The sequence below is a fragment of the Protomyctophum bolini genome (assembly GCF_963924005.1).
Source record: "Protomyctophum bolini genome assembly, chromosome: 3".
In the NCBI taxonomy this organism is placed as follows: Eukaryota; Metazoa; Chordata; class Actinopteri; order Myctophiformes; family Myctophidae; genus Protomyctophum; species Protomyctophum bolini.
This window is the reverse complement of record NC_137864.1, coordinates 26,387,777-26,412,756: the sequence shown is the minus strand read 5'-3', so window position 1 is coordinate 26,412,756 and position 24,980 is coordinate 26,387,777. Positions and strand designations below refer to the sequence as shown.

Here is a 24,980-nt window from a genome sequence, read left to right as displayed (position 1 = left end):
TTATACAGAAATCACCCCCCCTCCTTTTTCGTCCACTCTGTACCATAGATTGTAGAAAACTAGACCTGTACGTGCCCGTCGGCTACTGGCCTACTTGAGAACGATGCAACTTGGGAACCTAATAATACCCGTTGTCAACTTGTCATAGCACCCGTTTTAACTGTCTGTCTGTCTGTGTCCCACATGGAGATCTCTGTATGTGTCTGAAGAGGGAAAACTGACTGTGAAAAGTGGACTGGTTAAGTAATCATTTGTCAGGTGTGGGGTTGCCATGACAATAAATTGGCTGAGGCAGAGGCTGGAAATTGCACAGGTGAGGGGATTTAGGCTGATTAGGCCCACTGGCAGAGCCTGACCAGAGCGTTTTGTGGTGGTTCTGGAGAACTGTGGATTCGACCGACTCGAGGCCGGGCACTGAATTTGAAGTCGGTGGGGCAACCGGTTCTCGAGTTGCATGCATTACAACCATACACACACACACACGCATGCAGACACAGAGACGTGGCGCATTTATAGTAGGATAGCTCTGTACATATAGGGCTGTATTTTGTGTGTCTTAAGTACCAGGTCTTATTACTTAACTTAAGACCTGATCAATGCCATTTGGCTATTCTGAGTGGCCAAAGAGCATTGAACACGCCTCCAGGTCTTAAGTTAAGTAATAAGACCTGATACTTAAGACACGCAAAATACAGCCCATAGTGTTTTACTGTGGTCGGCTGGATCAAAAGTGGTATGCATGGTATGCGTGGTTACAATTGGCTGTTGATGGTGACGTAATCAACATATGTTTCAATGTTGGGTGGGTAAAAGGTAACGTATGTATGTATACGGTATGTATGTATGTATGTATGTCGGTAAGAATAGTGGTCCCTTATTGGCTGTTGACGGTGACATAACTAAGGTGCTGATCGTAAGTTCATAGAGATCGGTAGTACTTGTGTGCTCTGCTTGCGCACAAGTAGACCATTGTGTGCAACGTGCAAGTTGGCACCTCGACAGAGTGCATTTTTAGTTATTTTCTGTGATATTGAATTTTGTTATTTTTCATGTCTATGAATTGATTGCGTAGGGCCTAAATGGAAACAAGATCACAAGATCCCTCTTAAACAAAGTGTTTGACTGTACTCTGTTTGCAGTTTTTACATTTCTGTCTAATAAACTATTAAATGAATCAATCAAAGTACTTGCACACCTACAAAGGTGACAGGTGTGTTAGTAGTTACAGTCTATGGTTAGTAGACTAAGCGGGGGCACAAACGCAGAAACAGTTTTCGAATGCAAGAGTTTATTGGATTTGAATTTACATTACCAACGTTTCTGTCTATTAGATCTTCATCAGTTTAGTTAGGCTTACTAAATTAATTCTGACGGACATATAACTGGATGTTTCAACAGCACAACTTTTTACAAACAGCCCTAAATGTATTTAATTTACTAAAGGAATGGAAAAAAGAACTAGTCCAATACAAAGTTAAGTCCAATCAAATGACATTTGCAATGCATTTTGCAGTAACTGGGATCACTATGAAGGACTTCTATAACAAACACTATAAAGAAGTTTAAAGTAGTTCTACAGACAATGTGAGACTGACTTTGCGGCGGTACATTTTGTTTGCTTTGTATCTTTAATGTATCCATATTGCTACTTGTGCTACCTAAATCAACACAGTATCAGTGTGGCATTACTTTATACATTTAAAAGACAAGTGAAAACTTTTACATTAAATAATACATTTCTGTATTTTCTTCATCATTTTAAGCTCATTCAAATGACCGGATGGATTACAACTCCACTGTGAGAATACCAGCGCTGTCAACTCAAGACTATTCCCTCATGCAGTAAGTTCAAAGTTTTCTTCTTTTAATGTGCCCGGAATTGCAGATGTAACGTCACTACATTACATGACTTGACATTAGAGTTGACAGTACAGCTCTGGTTTGCGTCATTAGAGGTCTGCCTTTACTCTAGCAATATGTCAAACCAAGATTCTCGTCAAACACATAACTGACAAAGATTACAGGCGTCCATGGTCTGTGTCATTTGCCCAGCAGTGAGCACTAGGGACCTGATGTACAGACACACACACACACACACACACACACACACACACACACACACACACACACACACACACACACACACACACTGCTGCATTTAACTAAGTATAAATCAGGAATATATATATATATACACACACACTGGCCTGAAAAACAAAGCATTCATCACCACTTCTTTATTTTCTTTATTTTGATTTGATTTCAGTATTTACTTGTGTGTGGGTTAATTGTGTCTTGTGTGTTTCTATAAAATGAGGGGAGGCAGAACTTTCCTTTCTATTGCACCATGTCTCCACTGCCCCACAGTCACAGAAATCACTGGCTGTACGTTGCAGGACAGATTGTTCATGAATTTTGAATCCCCCCTTTTGGCTTTTATGAATTAGAAATGGTCCTTTGCACAGTCGCACAAGGCGATGGCATGGTGGATAGCTTGGAGGGATTACCGTGCAAAATGGCACATGGAGTGCTGCCATGCACGGGCAGGGTAGATATTAACATATGCTCTCTGCCTGATCAAACCTCAAAATATTTGTGAGGATGAGCAATATAGCATTCATTCATATGCAACTTAATCATAGCCCCCATGCATCACAGAGAGATACTATCTGTAAGGGATGAAGCTGAAGTCACCAGATCTTAGTGTGTAAGTAGTGTGTACTGTATGTGTAGGTTGATGGGCAGCACAGGAGGAGACATACTGTCTGATTCCTGAGTAGCAACAAGAGCTACTTTATTAGCCACCTAGTGCACCTCATAATCTGGGGAATACACAAGACTGCAATTATTCACTGATAATTTATTAATCTTAGAATGTGTGTCACAGGCCTAGGCGTTAGGAAATGTTCACAGAGAATGTTCTCTTCTCTTCAATTAAGCTGTTCCTGAACAGTAACAATACTGTAAAGAACTGTACTGTATAAGGACTAGTACCATTTCCAAAGCAGAAGCAGCACTCCAATGTCAGTTCATTGTTTGCATACAGTACACAGCCATTAAATACAAGGCTTAGGATTTACTGCTATACTTGTGTATATAAGTGTTTGTTTAACTACAGTATATGCTCATTATGCTGCAGCTGGGACGCAAATGGACCTGTCGCTAATGGTCTCTTGCTCTCCTCATAACATCATCATGACTAGTTTGTACTTTGGTTTGAGAAATGTGTCTCATTCTTAAAGTGACACTAGCTCTGCAAAAGTTCAATGACCACTCAAAAAAGTCTTTATCAGATGCTGTGTAACATCAAAATTATCACTGAACCCATAATATTTCCCATCAGGAGGATGGATCATATTTCACCCAGTTTTCTGTCTTCTTTTTTTTGACCCGGTCCCTGAAGACAGATATTTCAGGAGACTGTGTGACTGTGTGGCTGAGATAATCTACACACTTGCTCGAATACTGTACTCTGAGAAGATTGTTTGTAGCACTAACATAAACCAGACCATAGTTTTCCCAATAACAATAACTTTGTGCATGTGTGAAGCATTTCTTATTAGAGACTAAATGTGCATTTGTTCCAGTACTATTTTGGCCGGTTGCCTGTAAGGAATTATCAGACTTAAGCCTAGCTAGAGCTAGCTTATCTAACTTACATGGCATGAGGTAGCGTTACTTGGACAGTGTTACCTCAGTGTATGTGCGTTGGCAGTAGCACCTTAGAGACACAAACAAAGGAACCAACATCCTTCAAATCTTCTTTAAATTATGTCTTCAACTGCTTATCCGTAGTCGGGTTGCGGGGGCAACAGCTCCACCAGAGAGCTCCAGACTTCCCTCTCCAGAGCAACATTAGTGACTTCCTCGTTCCAAGGCCATTGAGTCGATGTGTTTCCTCCAACTGTGCCTTGGCTTGCCCCAGGGTCTCCTCCCAGTGGGACGTGCTATAGATCCCTTAAACTTTAATTTGTATTGTGAAAAAAGTTTTATGTGAGAGGTTTATAGTTATATTGAGCTGGTTTGAAATGACAAGAGTGAAGTTATGTGGAGGCCAGGGTTGTATGAGTAAATTATAATTTGCTCTGATTGTCACCACACGGTTTTATGCCATTGTTTTCAAAATTGCAATATCTGACTGGACTGGAGATTTTAGTCACCATGTCGTAAAAATGCAAACAATCTACAAGGTTACATATATACATAACCCATTTGATTTAGGTCAAATGCTTCAAGCTGCCTTCAAATGTGTTATTCAGTCCATTATCTTAGCTTGTTGCGTATCATCCATCAACCAATTCCTCACTATCGACCGCTTACCCTCCATCTAGCCTAGTTAATGGACAGGGCTCGACAATGTTATTGTGCTGTAAGCATCTTCTTGAGAATTAATCATGGCAGCCAAGGGTGTGTTTAATCTCAGTTGAATGAAGTGAAATGCGTTTTCCTTTTCTCTATGTTGTATTGTAGGCCCTTCATTGTCTGAACTGCTCAACAATATATTTAGCAGCACTAAAAGAGTCTGGGCACAAATGACTATATTCTATATACGTTCTACATGGAGAAGCACTTTGGCCTTTTGAGGATGTCTGTTATTTGTTTTTAGAGTTTCACTCAAATTGACTGCTGGCCAGTAACTAGGTTCCCACCAAATTCCACAGAGCTAAAACCATCCTGCCTCTCCCTTAACACACACACGCACGCACGCACGCACTCACTCACTCACTCACACACACACACTCTCTCTCTCTGTTTATCTAAGTTTCAATCTTTAATTTCTATATTGTTTTCATCTCTGTATTTCTATGAACCTCCTCCCTCACCCTTGCTGTCTCACACAAATCTGTTACTATCATCATATCTCTATCCATCTCTCCTGCTGTGTCTTGTTCTCCTCTCTCTTCTCTTCCATCTCTGTTCTTGTTTTATTTGTCTGATAAACCAGGACATGTTACCTCTCGGCAGATTGCCATAGAATCATACTGTATGCGAGAGGAATTATATGTTTCTCCAGTCTTTCTGTAAGTGATATTACTGCTGTTTTCTTAAGCCAATATGGAGCCTTTTCATGATGACATCAGACGTATCAACAACTCACCAAAACCAATAACAAGCTAATGCATCTGTGCCTACTATTGCCCTGTGTTTATCCTGGAGATAAGCGGTTTAGTTAAAAAGATAACTCATTTTATCTGGGTTCTTGGCTGCAAACAAGACATATGAATATGAATGCAGTTCATATATGTTAGCAGTCATCAGTCAGAGATGAGGGTGTCGTACAGTAGGCTACAGTATATAGTTCTTGTAATACAGGGAGCACACACTAACTGCATTAAGATACCAATGATGGGTGTAGTTACATAGTAAAGCTTAATCCATGTGTATCACAACTTGCTATCCATAGCTACAGATTTCTCAGGGAGGCCACATTGTTTTTAGACTGCCTTGATTACTTATAATTTACTTTCTGTCACAGTTCTTTGTCACACACCACTTTTGCCAAAATTCCCGAATTTCCCCAATCCCCCTCTTTTGGCAGTGCAGGCAATATGCGACTGTTGTATTTGGAGCTCTGCATTCCCACTAGTCTGTTCAAGCTGTTCACATCCTTTCCACTGACATTCGCAACCCCCGGGGCTCCGTTGCCAAGCAGGTCACAGTGCACTTCAAATCACTCCCAGACACCCTTTCCCACAGACACAGATAAGAAACAGGGTGGAGGGCTTTTCATCTCCTTGATATTAGTATTGCAGCGAAATGAAGCGCACTGGTATACTTCCGGTCGAGATGGTGTTATTTATTTATTATAAGCAGCAGCATTAACAATGAGAGTAATGTATAAAATCAATGAGAGTCAGATATGGGTAAAGTTTGATACACACACACACACAGTATAATGAATCAAATCAAGGAATAGTGGTAAAATTATATTTGGATACAGGCCATTTGAAATCATACAATAGCCCACTCTTGTACTATAGACTGCTGTATGTTGTGCAAAACACTTCGTCCTAAAAGAAGTGCAAATACATATACACAGAAGGCACCTACACACACTCACACACACGCAAGCATGTACGTTAGGTGCACACACATACTCATACACGTCTGTACATATACAAATACACTCACATGTAGCACACGCATGTATTCAAGTTCATACGCATACATCCAAACACACAAACCCCACGCGTGCACACACACACACACACACACACACACACATATTGTATTACATGTATTCACATATCAAATGTATGTAAGGAAAGGCAGCGTAGTCATTTGGTAATCATTTGGTAGTCATTTCCTCATTAGCATGCTCTTTACTCCAAACAAGAGCTCCTACCTTATAGGCATCACACAATTACAGGCAGTATACAATACGCCAAAATAGTACACCTTTAAAAATGTGGATATGATAGTGTGTACATAATGTACATTATACATAGAAGCAGTTTTCAAACAACTCTATATGACAGATGATTTTGTGGGTCTTGTAAAATTCAGTGTTGTACGAAGAAACCAGTTCCTTCCTTTGTATTTATGGTAGAGAGGTGATTTATATTGAGGCTGATAATAACATAATATTTGTTGATATCTTTTGTTTGATACTGTACTGAATGTCTGGGCATGTACTGATATGGAAAAGTAGTTCTGTAGTTTTTGACCTTTTAATTAAAACCAGTAAACTCAGATCAGCATGAGTTAGACTGCTTAGTCATCCAGGTGAAGCAAGTAATAAGCATGCATGCACACGTACACATGCATGCAATGCACGCACGCACGCACACACGCATGCACACGTACATGCATACACACACACTGCTATCTGACAAATGTAACGACTTGAAACCTTGAAAATAACATGTATAATAACATTGGTTATAAAAAAAGACCGGACCAAGTAAAGGGCCAACCCCCATCAATTAATAATTAGTGTAGAGGGTTTAAGTGGTTAATTTTTAAAAGACTCATCTAGTTATATGTACTGACTGAGACTAGCTCAATGAATTATTTGTACAAATAATACACGGCACAATGGCAAATGTGTACAGTACGTGACAGAGATTTAGAAGCTGCTTGAGTTAACAGCATGCAGTCTGTGGGGGGACAGTGTGCGCGCTCTCCTCTCCCATCATCCCCTCTGACAGCAGGCGGCCTGCCTTTCCTTCCTGCACCTTTGTCTCCAGCCCCAGTCGAGCTGCCCTTTATGTGAATAGCACGCTCGCCTTGGCTACTGATTGGTGGTAATTTATAGGCACCGTTCAGCTGCATCCTGCAAAAGCCCCCTCCATCTCACCCTCCTCTCCTTCCTCTTCTCTCACGGTTCTACCGTCACTCTACTGGGCCATGGGAATAGACGTTTAAGCCCGAGTCTGGGAAGTGCAGCCCCGCGGAGAGGCTGCAAATAGCACTGTACATCATCAAATCCATTGTCTTAGTCTATTAAGTCCACTTCCTCGTTCAGCCCCTCCATGCTCACATGCTTCCAGTGGTGCTGAGCACACACAGGCTTTAGTGTCGGAATCAAATATATTCATATATTCTTTTGTTGTCGTGGTGAGCAGTGATGGATCCTGTTGTGTTTTATAACAGCTGGTTGGGTATAAATAACAGCTTGCAGTCAATAGGGAGTTAGGTCCAGGAGTTTGTGATGGGTGGGTCAGTCGCTGTCCTTTCGGAGGCTGCGGTCCGTGTTAAGGTTGTTTGGCTCAGGGCTTTTGCACTGGATACTGGTACCGTTCATCTGGCCGATACTGGTCACCTGGTTGTCTGAGTAACACCAGCAGCAAAGACAAGTCTGGAGAGAAGAAGGGGGAAAAGTGAATAAAGAAAATGCACATGTAGGTGCAATGCAAACCCTGACTTCACCAATACCTGTTGTTCTACATTACTCTGAGATATGACAAATTGTCATGTTGACCTTGACCGTGATTGTGACCTTGACCTTTGAGTAATAGTAAATTGCTCTATATCCAACTGTCTACTTACTGAGGGCCTCTAACCAGAGGTCGCCCAATGTCAGATTTGGTTTGAGGTAACAGATTGTACAAGGGAATATGAATGACCTTTGTCATTTTAACATTTTATCATCTCTTCAAGGCATCTTAGATCTTACTGATCATTTCCATTTTGACCGTGACCTTGATTGTGAGTGTGACCTTTACTTCGGACCCCTTTTGACCCATTAGTTAACATCTCTTTGGAGCAGCCTATAATTCCTACCAAGTTGAATTAAAACCCACCCATTTGTCCATAAACTATTGTGTTCAGTTAAAAACACAGACTCGGCATAGGCATCTAAAGACTAATATAATTATATTATTTTGTCCTGCGCTGTCACCAAATAAGGCTTTATTGTCCCAGACCAGTACCATATGTTTCACTATGTTAGTTGGAAAACTAGCTATAAGATAATCTTTTCATAGTTTTGTCTTCATCATTATCTGCTGTATTGTCCAACATGAAGCTGGCTGAATAAGACATTGTAAAATATGTGTTGTCAAGTGCAGTCTGGCTGTTGCACTATATGTGAGGACTTATAGTCCATATGTCAGTGAACTTATTATCACATTACATGTGTGTCAACTGTCATGTACCTGCACCAGGGTAACCCAGACAAAGCCCTGTATTGCGACTCATATTAGCAACTGCTGTCATACTGTGTATGTGTGTGCGTGTGCGAGTGAGTGAGAGACGTGCGTGCGTCTCTCTCTCTCTCTGGGGCATGGCTTATCTCCAGCCCAGGTTCAGTCTGACAGGCATGTTCAGTATGTGACCTCAGACCACAGAATGAGCACATAAATCAACAGGCTGCTTTACAGTTTCCTCATGGAATGTCATCACCACCGGCCGCTTGCCTGGGCCTCGTGGGCACGAAGTTGACTGCACTGTTTGTTTTACTGGCTGACTAAGCTAGAGGCCAGTATTTAGTTGTTTTGCTTTTGTTTTTGTTCTGTTTTGTAATTCCAATCAAATCGACCACATGGAAAGTCATCAAAAAGTAAACAAACCTGGGGTGGTGGATGGATTTTTGTATGAAATATTTTACCTGTACTACTCAAGTGTCTGGAAGTGTGTGTCTGTGCGTGCAAGAGAGTGGAAAAAGGTGAAACTGCATTTTGAAGACTCTATGACAATTGAGAGTGTGTGTGCGCGCGTGCGTGCATAATGTCTGTGTCTTTAACCTGCCAGACTAAACTAGTGGCTTTCTGAACGTGTTTGTTTGTGTGAGTGGTTGGGTGGGTGCGTGCAAGGGTGCAGCTTTGTTTTATTCCAAAAGAATGGTAATAAAAAAACAACTTGGGGGTGGATGACCATGGAAGAGCGAACGTGCGTGAGTGCGTGCGAAAAGAAAGAGTGAGTGTGTCTTCTCTGCATTGACAACCATCAGTGATAGATGTGAATATTCTTTACCTTGAAACAGTTCTTAAACTTCTTGCTGACGAAGTAGAGGATGATTGGGTTGATGCAGGAGTTGACTGTAGCCAGGTTGATGCTGAGATAATCCAAGACCAACAGGAAGCTAAAATCCCGGGACGAAGAATCAACCATGAATTACTTATAACAGCATAACTTCATTTCAAGGCCCTTTTGAAACCCTGTTTCATTTGACTTGGGGATCATCGCCGGTCTGTGAGAGTTAATACTTTTGGCACGAGGGAGTTTTCCTTCCACAATCAATCAGTCTATGTGTTGTGTTGTCTGCCTCATCAACCACATGAACCCTAGTGTCCCTGGGTGAACATTCAGAGAAAATAGCTATATAAATCTGCAAGCTCACATGCAGCTGTGATCATACGTTTAGCGCTTGTAGATCAGCGAAGAGATGGTGTAGAATGATAAAAGGAGAGGGCCTAGTATAGAAGAGATGGTGTAGAATGATAAAAGGAGAGGGCCTAGTCTAGAAGAGATGGTGTAGAATGATAAAAGGAGAGGGCCTAGTCTAGAAGAGATGGTGTAGAATGATAAAAGGAGAGGGCCTAGTCTAGAAGAGATGGTGTAGAATGATAAAAGGAGAGGGCCTAGTATAGAAGAGATGGTGTAGAATGATAAAAGGAGAGGGCCTAGTATAGAAGAGATGGTGTAGAATGATAAAAGGAGAGGGCCTAGTATAGAAGAGATGGTGTAGAATGATAAAAGGAGAGGGCCTAGTCTAGAAGAGATGGTGTAGAATGATAAAAGGAGAGGGCCTAGTATAGAAGAGATGGTGTAGAATGATAAAAGGAGAGGGCCTAGTCTAGAAGAGATGGTGTAGAATGATAAACGGAGAGGGCCTAGAGTATAGAGCACTTATACTAATTCCCAGCCCCTATTGTTCTTGGAGAGCAACACAACCTTACCACATGACTCTTCCAGCCACGTACGTCTACCTGACAGTGACACCCCATTGCACTATCCATCCCAGTCCCAATGTCACATGCACTGCCTGCTGAACAGGCCAACACTGTAGATGATTTGAACATCACGTGCTGTGGTGGGGGGAAAGCACTTTCCCCTCGTGCCACCCGGGCAGCAGACCAGACCCTGTGTTTTTCTGTGACGCTTGGCCTCTTTGCTATTGGTGTTTTTTGTCTATGGAGTCTGCTGTTCAGTCACTCTAGATACTGTAAGAGCACCAGCTAAATATCTAAAGGGTGAATGTAAATAGAACTTTGAGTCACTCCAGCAGTGTGTCTGTCTGGAGGAGTTACTATCATCATTTTGTTGCCCAGATAATGGTTTATAGGTCCAGCTCTGTTCCAGCCAAATAAGGAAAAATACTGTACTGCCTCTGACTAGTGACTACCTCCAATTGCTATTCTTTTCTTTTGGCAATTACACAATCATGCATTAACCACATGAACTTGCACCCTATTCTGGGGTGAGCGTTGAACAAAAATATATAGCTTAAACTGCGTCTCAACACAATGCGTTGTGACTCACTAAATATCTTTGCCGAAAATAGCCGATCTACAAGCTCACAAGTTGTGAGGTGTAGATCGGCTTGTAGATCGGCAATTTTCTGCAAAGATATTTAGGAGAAAAGGAAGCAGCCTAGGGGACTGGTTATAAAAAAATCTATATATATTTCTACAACAATATATCCAACTCTAAACGTGAATCAGTTATGGAGACTACTGTTGCAAGGCATTATGGGAGATTGTGGATTCAAATGGAGGTCAAGACGACTCACCTCAGGAGGTCACAGCGGCCCACATCGTTCTGATAGTAAACCATCTTCTTCAGGATTCGGCTGAGGTGCAGCGGGAACCAGCATAGGGCGAAGATGAGGACAAGGCAAAAGACCGCCTTGGCTACTTCTCTCCTCTGCATTCAGACACCGTACAACATAACACGCGCACACACACACACACACACACACACACACGCACACATGCAAACACACACACACACACACACACACACACACACACACACATGCAAACACACACACACACACACACACACACACACACACACACACATGCACACAGCCATTAGAGAGTTGATGCAGACACATGTAATATTAATAGCAGCAGAAAACTGTAAAGTGTCTGGCTGTTACCATAGGGACATGTTGGAAGAGTGATAACAAAACAGAGATTTGATATTAACAACATCCTTCCCCCACAGCCTACCTGCACAGAATTCTGACCTTTTGGTTGATCTGTTAGGGAGTAAGAGGCACTGGCATCACAATCTCTTATTAATGCCTATTTCATCAGCATGGTGGCCTGTCCCTCACCTCCATAGTGGTAACCACCAGTATAACCACTGTTCTGGCTTAATAGTTTGTTGACTGGGGTCCCCCAGGGCTCTATACTAGCCCTATTCCCTCTGCACTACATCCCAGAACAGTCGTTCTGTTCATTCTGTGACAGAGAGTCTCGGCTGACCTGTTTGAGGTGCTCGCTGAGTGCGATGCGGAGGCTGCCGTTCCGATGGTTGAGCATCTCGCAGGTCATCAGAGTGTAGAAGACAGCTGTGCAGGCCAGTGGAACGCAGAAGTAGAAGCCAAACAACCACCAGTCCTTCACGTCTCTATAATACTGCAGGGAGACAGCCACACACCATTCAAAATATTATCCATTATTCCATTTCCAAATCCACAAAGCTTAAAATCAGAGTTTATGATACTACAGTATCATAAACTACTACTACTACAGTATCATAAACGATGAACATGGCGCTGCGGCTATGGTACACTGTTGCAAACATCAGTAGTTTTGCTCTTGTGATTGGCCCAAAGATCAGCACGGGTACTGTATGGGTACTGTAGTAGATGGCCTTGGTACAGACTTCAGCTGTCTCCTGTGTCGAGCTCACAAATGATTCACATAAAGGTGAAAAGGTACATATGTGTCTTTTCTGGCCACCTGGTGTTTGATTCTTATTCGCATATGCACTTAAATTCCTAAAATTATTTATTTTCAAATGTGCTACATGAATACAATCCCAAATCCTTTATACACAAATCGACCTCTTTTTATTCTCTGCATGATACTGTAAGTGCATCTAAGGCAACCTTATTATATCTTTGTCTTAGTCTATTGTGCATCGAGTACAAGGTCATGAATTTTGCCAAGGAATTCTTCTCAGAAGGCAGCATGCCGTGTACTGTTTAATTTCCTGATAAACAGTAAACAGCTGTGTTCAAATCATGCCTCATCAACTGTAAGAGAAATCACATGGTCCAGACCTCAGCATTGTTCTGTTGTTCCCTGTAATAGCTCATCACCCCCCCCCCCCCCCCCCCATTCTTTGTGTGGAATGGATACACACAGCACACATGTGGCCCAGCTCGAGGCCACCATACATCAACCCTTCGTAATTGCACATGTGGCCTGTGATCAATTACGCCCTCCAATCATGAGAAATCAAAGGCAGCAATCTCCAGATTTCCTCAAAAGGAAGGGAGTAGGTAGGACAGTTTCTTTCCTCATTCAGTTTTCAAGATGTTTCGTCTGGCAATGTTGACAATATTTTATTGGACTGTTTCATTAGCAATGTGTTGATAGCATTTCTCAAGCAGTAAATGTTGCAGTTGATGGAAATTGGTATGATATGCCAAAGTTAAGATTTATACAAATCCCTAGTGTTAATTTAATGGTTAGAATATGGAAATGTACCCTTATGTAAGGATATTTCTGTTTACTATTGTAACACATTAAATATGGACTGCTACTGTCAATGGTTAAATACTGGTAAAGTATGCAAAGTCACACAGCATGTCCAACCTAATATTACTTAAAGATGAATACTAAACCAACACTATCACTTTCAGAAACCGTATCGAATGGTGGACTCATTCATTATCTTAATACCCAGCCATAGTTTGTCTCTTTTGTTTTGGCCATGTTCAACAGCGCTTCGCCTGCATTTATCAACACAATGAATGGTATGGCAGAGAGTTAATTCCGCCTCCAAGAACAAAGCAAAACATTGCATGAGACAAATAGTATAGCATACCATCATGAATTGTGTCTTTGGGTTGAGCATGCAGGTGCGTATGGTCTCATTGCGGTAGTTGAAGGTGACCATGTCGAAGCCAATGGCTTCAGGCACTGCCAGGATGAGTGACAGCACCCAGATGGAGATAATCTCTATGGCCGTCAGTAGAGGAACGCCCACACCCTGCACACGACTCCATGACGCTACAGCACGATACCTACGACATCACACGCACACACACACACAGCCGCACACACACACACACACACACACACACACACACACACACACACACACACACACACACACACACACACACACAAAGAGTACAGAGTACAGATGAAGAGATGGGAGCAGAGGGGAGGAAATGAGAGAAGAGGAGAGGAAATGAGTCGAGAAGGGATGAGCAAACTGTATTGTGCACGTGTGGTTGTTTGTCTTTGTCTTCAGTAAAAAACGGGATGAGAACACAATGAATACATGACAAGAGTCAAAGAGCACACGGCAGACCTCCCACCAAAGATGTGGGAAGTTACAATTTATGTTCTGGCAATTAGTTGGCTGAGAGTTCATGTCTTAATTTGCTTCTACTGCAGAATAGGAAAGTAATATGTTAAGCCCTATACTGTATAGTATACTATAATGGAAAAAATGCCGATCTACAAACTCTTGTGAGCTTGTAGAACTGCTATTTTCACTATTTTGTAAATAATTGAGTTATTTTTCAGTGGAACTATATTTATTAGTTCCACTTTTATTAATTTACTCACTATGTTTATGCATGGCATTGGCAAGGCACCAAATGCAACAAACTGTGCAGTCAGTAAAGAATATCAAAACGTTAAAGATTTAATGACGGGAGATGATCAATTGTTTATTTTCAGAATCTAATATTTATATTTTTGTGAAGCCTCCAAACAGACTGGCCCATGTTGGCAGAGAGGTGCCTGCCTTTCTGTTGGCTTATGCTTCCCATGCTCTGAATAGTTGTTTGCTTGTTTGTTTCATTAATGGAAACCACTTGTAGAAATGTTTTAGTAAAATCCGGCATCAAGTTTTCATGGCAAAAACAATATATTTTTCATGACACATTTGAATCTCTCTGTTGAACAACATGGCGGCATCTATATTTTACCAAGTGGTAATGTAGCCACCTTTTTTTTCTTCTCTTCCTTCAACATTGAGAAGGGAGAGACAGCACTGGTAATGCACACATAAAGACAAGCTGTATCCTGAAAACACATTTGGAGCTGTACACCATCGTTAATCTTGATTTTCCATTTATTTTTCTCTTGGTACAGGCTCATTAAAGATATCTGTTCTGTTGAACCTTGGATCCCATTCAGAACAGGCCTGCTATAGTCTCTTATCTGTAAAGTTGTGTCTTTTTGTGAATACAGTGAGATGAGACAGGGCCAGAGCTATCCACCTTCATTATATATATTCATTAATACTATGGATATGGAAGCTACTATGAAAAGGACTTGTCTGTTAAAACCATGCAATGAGATCCGTGCTATCGATATAAAAATGTGTTGTTTTGTTTTACCTTTTTAGCATTAACATTATGAAAATGTCTCTCATGGCCAGTTCTGCTCTTCATTATAGTTCTAAATTTAAACATTGTCTGGTATGAGCAACTGGAAAGCAAATGGAAAGAAAACGGGCATATAAAAATTACTTTCTCAACAGGAGTGTTCCATTTGTAATGACCTTATACATTTCCTAGATGACAACACATTTCCGAAAAACATGTATTTTGTCTAACATCCATATCGAACTAAGAAAAACATTTGGTTTGAATTCAGCTGTGGACAATGATCCCCTCCCGTGCACAGTTTCAAACAGCTTGGCAAGTTTCATGGACATGAGTTGGGACAATTCAGTCAGGGGTGAATCGTTCAAGTTTTAGTATGGCAGTCACAGTGTATCTGGTTTACCAAGCAGTACTTGTGTTTGACAAGTTTGGGGTTGCAGTGTCTGCCTTTAAAAGCCTTGGCATTTGTGTTTGAGGTTTATTGCGAAGTCGCAGATTACTGCAAAACATGTCCGTCGCTCTGTCACCATATATGGCTGTCAGTCCATCACGCCTCGTGACAAGTCATGCCACCATATATGGCCATCAGTCCACCACGCCTCTTGACACGCTCCATGAATGGCCGTCTCCATGTAACACATATGTTGATCTGACCCCCTCATGCTAAAGCGCCTGTATACATTTCCCCACAATTTATCTATACAGTATGTTGTCTAAACTAAAAACACTGCCTGAAAAGACAATTTGGGCACTTCACTCCAGTGATGATGTGATGTTACAGAGGTGAAATCTGTGAATGTGAAAACTAAAAGCCAAGCCAAATAGTAACCTTAACTATATGAAACAGGTTGATCTAATGGCAACCAGTGCCAGGCCAATAATGGCTGATGAAGTGTATCATGGGAATTGTAGGAGCACAAAAAGTAAAAAACATACAGAAGGGGGCATTATCTCTGTCCATATGGGTTGTCATAAATATTATTGTTTGAATAGACTATGATAACAATCGACTAAACACACATCAAAAGCATGATGGGTGTCCCTTAAATGTAGCCTATCTATTGTTTACAAAGGCAGCTACAATGCAAACATTAACAAGCTACGGAAGAACCCATCAAAGAATTGTGAATAAACATTTACATTTTAGTGGACACACTTATCTAACAGTATTTATTGAATGAATGCATTTACAGGCATCATACAGTAACAGGTCTACCAGTCTCTCCAGCTCTTTAGTAAACAGAAATGCATTTGCAGATCAGCTACAAATTCTATCCAATCAGGAGAACAAACTAATCCAGGATAAACAAAGTGAAATTTTATGTCTGATGAGATGACACAAACAAAATGTAACTGAAACACTATACAATTGAAGCTGATAAATGGGTACTCTCTCCTGATTGGCTGAAATTGGCAAACCCCCTGAAAATGTATTTTGTGTTCAATGTGGTATTGCTGCTTTTTACTGCTTTATAAGCATTTGAGTACTTCTTGTACTACTGGCATACTATGGTGGCCTTCACACAAGATTTACAGTATTCTAATAATAGCATAAGGAGGTTCAGACATTGGCAGCTGGCCATCTGACAATGCAAGATATAAGCAGAGTTAGGGTTCGATGTCGTACTGTACTGACCTGTCGACGCTGAGCGCACACAGGTTGAGAACGGTGATGCCAACAGAGGCTTTCTGCAGGAAAGGCATCATCTTGCACAGAGCCAGGCCGAACATGCTGCTGTCAAAGGGAAAGCGTGCGGCCAGGAGCTGGAGGGAGAACAACAACACAGACCTCAGATTAACACTCGATATCCTTCTTTCATAGCCAGTTCGACATTTGTATTATCAGCTATCAAAAGAGTTCACGGCCCACAGGCTATATCTTGCACCAAACCTTACCCCTTATCTCTAAACTTATTTGCCATTTTTTACTATTTTGAAAAAACATTTTAAAATAGTTCAAATAACCGATCTACAAGCTCACAACGTGTCGATGTACTGTACGTAGATCGGCTAGTTAAACTATTTTAAAATGTTTTTCGAAATAGTAAAAAATGTTACATACGTTTGGGGATACGGGTGGCACAAGGTAGGGCCCCACATCTCCACTTTAAAAGTTAAAATACATATATATTTTTCTTTTTCCTGTTTTACTTACTTTTACTTTGAATATTCCATCTTTTTTTATTCAACAATGTATTTATTTTCCTTTTTTACACACAAATGACAATACAAATACCGGTATACAAAAAAACAACAATGAACATTACAAGACAATTACTCCTTCTAATAATAATAATAATAATAATAATAATACCGGTAATAAACAGTTTGGTCAAATCACACTTATATGATTGGTTGTCGATTGATGAGATTCTCGTGTTGCCAGACTGTTGCCTCTCACAATTGTCTGGGCACACAAGACTAGGTTGATGGCTATGGCTATGAATTCTGCATTTGTAAATCACTCCACAGATAAGAAAAATGCTTACAGAACAATACTGGCTAATCTAAAACTGACCATTTCTGACCGAGGCTAAGTCATTGAATTTTTTTTAATTTTCGTTTTTTTCATGTCATATGAAAGCAGGGACTCATTAACCTGACGCTGCCAGATCCAAAAAGCTTGCTACACAAATTTGTTTCACAGCTTATTGGGATCTGGGATCGCGGAAGCAAATTCGATGACGGGGCTGTTCCTTTTTTTCAAGATACATGGTAGATGATTGGATGGGAGCGTCTGTCTATCACCGTGTGGGCGTGCAAACACAACCAATCATATTGACGTGTCTATATAGCTTCACATCCGGTTTCGCACATAGCTCACGCTGATTGGTTCGGTACGAAGCAGATCTGACTCAGGGCTCAACTCCGTCAGAGATCCCAGATGAGTGTTGTGTTGGGGAATATGTTTCCCCAATACCGCCCTCATCTGGCAGCGTCAGGTTAGGGACTCATAGCTTCAAATTGACATATTGGTTGTTCAGTTTGTCCCACCAGTTTTGGAGATGGCTTATAGGAAAACAGCGAGTTGAGAAAACAGGCTTGAAAGGTTCACTTCTGTGAATATTACACCTACGCAGCTACATGTTTAAGCATTTATTTCATATTTACATTTCAGACATGCTCTTGTATGTGAAGAGTCTGCCTGTACTATTAACTAATTTTGGATAAAAATATTGTTTTCTCCCCCCGAACAGTCTTGCCGCCATGATTGTCTCTGTATCAAAAAGAGTCAAATTAATTATCTAAATTTCACCTATAGAATAGATACAGTCCAACAAAGTTTCTGATAAAAAAAATTCCACACAGTTGCTCAATATATTTTGATTAATTTCACATTTACAACTACTTTAAAGGTTTATTATCAATATGCAGAAGCTTCCATGCAGTTGTATGGGATAGCAACAACCTTGATTTTGCGGCAGTCAGGGACTACTTTCTTGTAGAAATTATTCTTATAATGATAGTTATTATACTGTTTTATTTATTTATTAGAATATGTCTATGATTTTCATGTTGCCATATTTGGTAACTTTGCCACAGCACAGCTGTGCCAATAACGATGATAAAGCACTCTATCTTGCGTGTTATTGCTTAAGTAAACTGCCGGCACTATTAAGACATTAGTCAGTCGAAGTGATTTGTGATTAGGGAGCAAATTGAAGACATTTATATTGCTTTGTTTGTTGAACATGGCCTGGGAGATGACCATCTATAGCAGCTATTAAAGGCCCAGCAGCTTGGTCGAAACCACATCAAAGAGCACTTGTCGTCATGTATACGTCAGTGGGAGTTCAGCCCATCAACATTACACCATCTGGAGTGCATCGTCTGATACAGAGAAACAGTCAGGTCTATGGTCAAGACTCAAGTAATGATTACAAAACGTGGCATTTGTATTTTGCAGGTAGCTCTCTGTAAATAAAACTAAATAAGATTCACTAATACTTCAATATAACTGCTAATATAACTTCCTTCAAGAAACAAAGTTCTGCAGCTCAAACTTTTTTTCCCCCTACAGTGGCCTTGGCACAGTTTCCTGAACAGGATCTAACATGGGTTGGACAAAGACATACATTATGGGAGATTCTCAGGGCTGGGGCCAAAGGAAGCACTTCACAGGGCATCCTGGTCCCCCTATTGTTTGAATGAGCTAAGAGGAGCAAGAGAGAGGCTCCAGATCGCTGTTTTTAGTCTGCGTGTGTGTACTAGTAGTAGTGCAAGTATATAGCTGATTAATATGGGATACACTGCCAAACCCAACAATGGGCTCTGCTCTGCAGTTTACGATGCAGAAAGTAATTTTAAACTCAAAGTACAAATGTTGTGCCCCATGCTAAAGTATACTGTATGTAGGAAAGGATTTGTACATAATTATGCTGAGTGACGTTGGACTGGAGTCTAGAAAGTCACCACATGTGACAACAAACGTGACTGAAACAATCACTGGTAATTGCTAACAGGTGGCTTTGTTTTCTTTCGTTTTTTCGTCTATGGATGGGCCTTTCATATTGTTCTTAAAGGAGAATTCCATGCTAGAAGGCTTTCTTACCTTTCTTACCTTTCTTTGTAGTTGTTACGTCCCCACCAAAGAGGTCCAGGTGTTTTTTTCTGCAAAAACTCCTTATTGGCTATTTCCCCTAGCATAAGCCCTCAATGAATTGCATTTAATTGAATGGGAATTGAATGGGGCTATGGGGTGTTGTGCTGATTCGCTTATTTCCATCGAAATAAGTAGTAAAGTGTGCCGCTTGGAATATTATTTACATTATGAAGAGAGGATATATACTTTATTTTTATTTTTATGAGCGATGGAAATAAGTGAATTAGCACAACGCCCCATTCAATTCTCATTCAACTCAATGCAATTCATTTAGGTTCTTATGGTAGGGGGAAATAGCCAATGAGGAGCTTTTGCACAAAATAACACCTGGACCTCTTTGGTGGGGACGTAACGACTACAAAGAAAGGTAAGAAAGCCTTTTAGTATGGAATTCTCCTTTAACATATTGAGTTAACTGAATTGGTCTCCCAGGATATTGCTGCAAGTCACCATTATTGAACCCAATTTGAGGTTGGTGCGTACTCCCAACATTTTTCCTTCTAATTAATTTTATTTATACCATTTCTGATTGTATGTGTATGTATGTTTTTCAAAACATGCTTGCTTTACATATAAAGACATGGGATTCAATTAAGAATATTTTTTGTCTGGATGCTTTGCTAAAATTATTTGAATAGGCCTACCAATAAAGCAGACTAAGCTGTACTTAACTTATACAGAAAACATATAAAACACTATAATGATAACTACAATCAGCATCTGATTGAATTCCAGCACCAGTACAATGTTCATTACAGTCTCCAGATAAGACAGCCATTGACTAATGTCTCAGGTCGGAACAAGGTGACTGGTACGTGTGAGACTATAAGATGATTTCAGTGTTTATTCAAGCTGGCCGAATCCCCCTCTCATCACTACTCTTCCTACACTAGGAAGATAACGTAGTCTGACTGATTATCTATTTACACTCACTCCTCACTCTTCTCTTGTAGTTCAACTTGCTTTGCTTTATCTCCTCCATGACTGCTGTACACATCTTCATTTCAGCAAAGAAACTGGAATGTTCAACCAAATAATATAATCATTAGGAACCCAATATGAGTGTGTTGCCATGGGGGCCATCAACTTGTTAGTAGACTGCTTATGCACTATGTACTTCATTTATATGAAAAATGATGAAAATCACCAATCTACAAGACATTTTTGTATTCTTTTGACATTATGTACCTTGACATTCTTTTAAAATGTTTGGACATTTTCTTTAACATATATGCTCAAAACCGGGATGCTTGGGTGAAAATGGTATAGGACTGGCCCATGTAAAAGGCCTACAATTAATTATGTTTTGTGTAAATCAGTAGATGTAGCATGATTTCACATTAATAAGTATATCAGTCGATCTCTTTATGATGAGTAAGCATACTGTACCTTGTACACATTGATGGGTATATCAATGGTGATGTACATGAGATCACCCAGAGCCAGGCTGGCGATGAGCGCATTTGGCCCGTTCCTCATGCACTTGTTCTGGTATATAATCCTCAACAGGGTGGCATTGCCCACCAGCCCCACCACAAACACTATGATTGAAATGACGGTGTTGATGTATTTGAAGTAGCCCTTGATGGAGGTGGAGATGAGGCATGGTGGAGGTGGGAGTGGCTTCCTTGCGACGCTAGCGTTTCCATTCCCGGATCCTGTCCCCAATGCGCTGGTGTCCGGACCCCCCCCTGGCCCCCCTGGGGTCCCGAAGGGAGGGCTGCTGGTGCTGTGGAAGCCGGGGAACTGGAGGGTGGTGTCGAGGACAAAGCTCGAGAGGGAGTCTTGCTCGTCGGTTTCGTTGCCGTTTATCTCACACATTCCGCTGGCTGCCATACAGGCCATTAGCAGCAACACATGTACGACTGGGGCGCCCATTATAGAACACATTCCACACTTTGATTTCACTGACAGGGCTGTGAAAATGAAACAACCAATGCCCAGTATATATCTGGTGAGTAAGAGAAAAAGAGAAGGAAATTAGGTTGTTTTCAGACTTCAGCAAACTATAAGAAAGCAACATCAACACTGTTTTGCATTCCCACTAACTGTATTAGCATAATTTTCTCCGCTTGAAAACTAGCTAAGCCTGACTATGTCAGTTAGAAGAAAGTTTGACAGTGCTGCTGTCCCCCCTCTCCAAATGCTTTGTGGAAGTCTAACAACTTCCTTAAGACTTCAAAAAGGTTTTGCCAAAGGGGCACAGATGGGAGATGCCAAGACTGGTTACAGTCAGGTAAGGGGGTAGGTAGGCAATAGGCATCAACATAATTGTACATCAGACATCTCCGTTTGCTCTCAATCATTCCTGGAAGTTAACAAGGGTTTTTAACGACCGAGCCAGACTTTGTGTTTTTAGTTTTTTCTTTTTCTTTTGGGGTTGTTTGGACAGTGTGCCCCCCTTAGCGTGGCTTTTGGTCTGCGAGCGGTCTCCTCAGCACACATTCCCCTGTTTCTGATTTAGAAAGGCTCAGACTGGCGGTTACAAAACAAAGAGTCACTTCAGCAAGAGGGAATCGGTTTACATCTGTCCTGCAGTCACTTGTGCAATTCTGTCTAGAATTATAATCAAAATCAATCAAAATCAAACACATTGCAATGTTTCATTTTGACCACCGCTCTTGAATGGTGTAATGCAATGATATTAAAATACTTAAAGCTACTGTTAGTTATATTGCTTTGTTAAAGTAAGTGTTAATTGCTCTATATTCCTAATGCTGTGGAAGTATTTGTTCAGCAGCAGGGGTCTTTCCATCTCTAGCTCTTTCTTTAGTAAAAGGAAAATAAATATTCAGGCCGTGATACCAATTTAATCCAATTAGGAGAGAGAACTCATACAGGATAGAAAATTGAAATTGGAAGTGATTAAACAAACAAAGGAGCAGATAATATTGTAACTGGAACACAAGCTGATAAATGGTCTTTGTGGGGTTCTCTCTCCTAATTGGATTTTCTTTCTCCAATAAACTTTGTGTTTTAACCAAGGAAAAATTTACAACAACTTTAGTGTGTGTGTGTGTGTGTGTGTGTGTGTGTGTGTGTGTGTGTGTGTGTGTGTGTGTGTGTGTGTGTGTGTGTGTGTGTGTGTGTGTGTGTGTGTGTGTGTGTGTGTGTGTGTGTGTGTGTGTGTGTGTGTGTGTGTGTGTGTGTGTGTGTGTGTGTGTGTGTGTGTGTGTGTGTGTGTGTGTGTGTGTGTGTGTGGAAATTAGACTAATTTCATTCCATAGTAAGACAGGTAAAGAAAAGTTTTGAAGCGGCTGTCAGCTCTAGAGGAATAGTTTGGAGTTCTTTTCCTCATATCACATCACAGCACAGGCACACTCGTATAGCCAAGAGTTGTTCCTGTTCAAAGTCCCGGCTGTCATCGAGTACACAAAAAAGTATTTAGCAGCCAGCCCTTCAAGTAGCATCACAGTTTAGCATCAGCACCGCACCACTGGGATCCGTGACAGCACGCAAACTGATAGGCATAAATAATAAATATGCTTGGTTTTCACCTACCGCTCCTAAAATGTCTGCCTGGCCCCTTGGAAAGCGTCAGGCGAACTTTCGGCTGAAGCCCCCAGACATCTGTATCACATCACATGAGTAATTAACGCACTATCAAAGTCGCAGCGTATCCCTCTTGGTTTGAGCAGCGCACCCGTCTGCTCGGAGGTGCCTTCGCATTATGGCTCACAGTTTCCTGTGGAGAGTTTGCAAGTGGTGCGTGAGTGGGGGGCGTGTGCTCAAGTAGTGTGTGAGTGTGTATGTTTGTGTATCTGTGTGAGTTTCCGTGCATCTAGGTGTGTGTGTGTGTGTGTGTGTGTGTGTGTGTGTGTGTGTGTGTGTGTGTGTGTGTGTGTGTGTGTGTGTGTGTGTGTGTGTGTGCGTCAGTGCGTGTGCGTGTGTGACTGTGCGCGCGCTCACACGCGTGTGTGTGTGTGTGTGTACGTGCAGCAGTGGAGCACTTTGACTGGGTGGGATAGTAAATCTCCACCTCCCTTTGGTAACTGCCTGGGCCCCCTTTGGAAACATCAGCCCCCTCTTTCTCCCCTCTCTCTCTCAGAGGCACCGCATGCTGACACTCTTCTCCGAGGCTCAGCAGCACACGCATGCATACACGCACGCACGCACACACGCACGCACGCACACATACACCAACAACACACACAAGGGGGCAGGGGCATCAGGGAGCCCACCAATCTGCCGTCCCCCATCTCTCTCTCTCTCTCTCTCTCTCTCTCTCTCTCTCTCTCCCCCTTTCTATATCCCTCATCCCTCCCTCTCCTTGTCTGTCTCTATGTCTGTGTCATATTACCGTATGTCTTGTATACATTACATGCAACTGTTTCCTCACACTAAAGGCCACAGAGATTAGCTACAAAAGGAAGGAGATGCTCAGAAATCACTGTCCATGTCTTGTTGCTGCCTTTACATTTAAGAAGGAAGGCAGGGGCAGAGCATACGTCTGTGCCAACAGACTGAGTCTTTGTGTGTTTTTAACTTTTTACTAGACTAACAACCCTGTGGGTGGTCAAGATAAATGCCACGAAACACGCAACTACACATTCACACGGTGTAGCCACATAGTAAACCTGTCAGTGTTCATTTCACATCAAAGATACTTTACTCTCTGGCTATTGGACCATTTATAAACTACATTTTAATGTATTCATTAACAATGCGCTGCAGGTGTATGACTGTCACCCCTAGTTATAATGATTAGAGCTACTGGAACTTTGTTTCTATAACGATGCTTTATTATTTAAAAGATTGTTAACTAGCCTAGGCTAGCATTAATCTGACCTCTGCACAATCATTTTACAGTTGCCAATTTTGCATGTGTAAGCACACATCCCAGTACATTTCACTGTCTGTAAAACAGGTTCAGTGATGGTTCAGTGTCCTGGGTTAAGTGTTCTCTTGCATCAATACCCATTATGTATTCCATACCAACACACAAAATGGACCCCTTATACTAGCGTATAAGTTCTGAGAACAGGAAGACATCTATTAGAGTAACTATTAAGTAGTAGAGCCAAAGAGCTGAGACAGCGACCACTTAAAGGGGAATGCCACTAAATTAAACAATTCCACTGTAGACTATTGCGATCAGTTGAGTCAATATTTGTAAAAGATATCAAAGCAAAGAAAAGCAGTCTGACAGCTACGAATCAAGATACACAATCTATAGCTGACTCGGTGTTAGAAAATGAAACGGTGACTGTGAGCAGTAGTCATAAAGGAAATGCACATACTTGGCTCAGTTAAAGTCAGTCTGAGCCAGAAGAAAATGCTAAATTGGCCTCCGCAAAATCGTCATGTAAACATTCCTCAAATTCCCTGTGGATGCTCTCTCACTGTCACCTCTGCCATCGCAGCCAATTCATTTCTACTGCTGCTGTACACTGGAGTGACAGAACA

General features: G+C 41.3%; 1 protein-coding gene across 1 annotated transcript; it reads right to left on the bottom strand.

Moving 5' to 3' along the window:
- Positions 1 to 5,782: 5,782 nt before the first annotated feature.
- ednraa (endothelin receptor type Aa) lies at positions 5,783 to 23,261 on the bottom strand. Its single transcript, XM_080757375.1, has 8 exons — positions 23,076 to 23,261; positions 20,964 to 21,525; positions 16,608 to 16,735; positions 13,453 to 13,651; positions 11,880 to 12,032; positions 11,177 to 11,310; positions 9,418 to 9,526; positions 5,783 to 7,801 (listed from the first exon to the last, which is right to left on the bottom strand). The coding sequence occupies exons 2-8, from the start codon at positions 21,462 to 21,464 to the stop codon at positions 7,664 to 7,666; spliced, it is 1,362 nt and encodes a 453-aa protein (XP_080613501.1). The 5' UTR covers positions 21,465 to 21,525; positions 23,076 to 23,261; the 3' UTR covers positions 5,783 to 7,663.
- Positions 23,262 to 24,980: the final 1,719 nt, after the last annotated feature.

Coding starts and splice junctions, on each gene's coding strand:
- ednraa (XM_080757375.1), bottom strand. CDS start 21,464: ATGTGTTCTATAATGGGCGCCCCAGTCGTACATGTGTTGCTGCTAATG. Junction 11,311..11,879: donor TCAGCGAGCACCTCAAACAG/GTCAGCCGAGAC, acceptor GTCTGAATGCAG/AGGAGAGAAGTAGCCAAGGC. Junction 9,527..11,176: donor GGCCGCTGTGACCTCCTGAG/GTGAGTCGTCTT, acceptor CCGGGATTTTAG/CTTCCTGTTGGTCTTGGATT.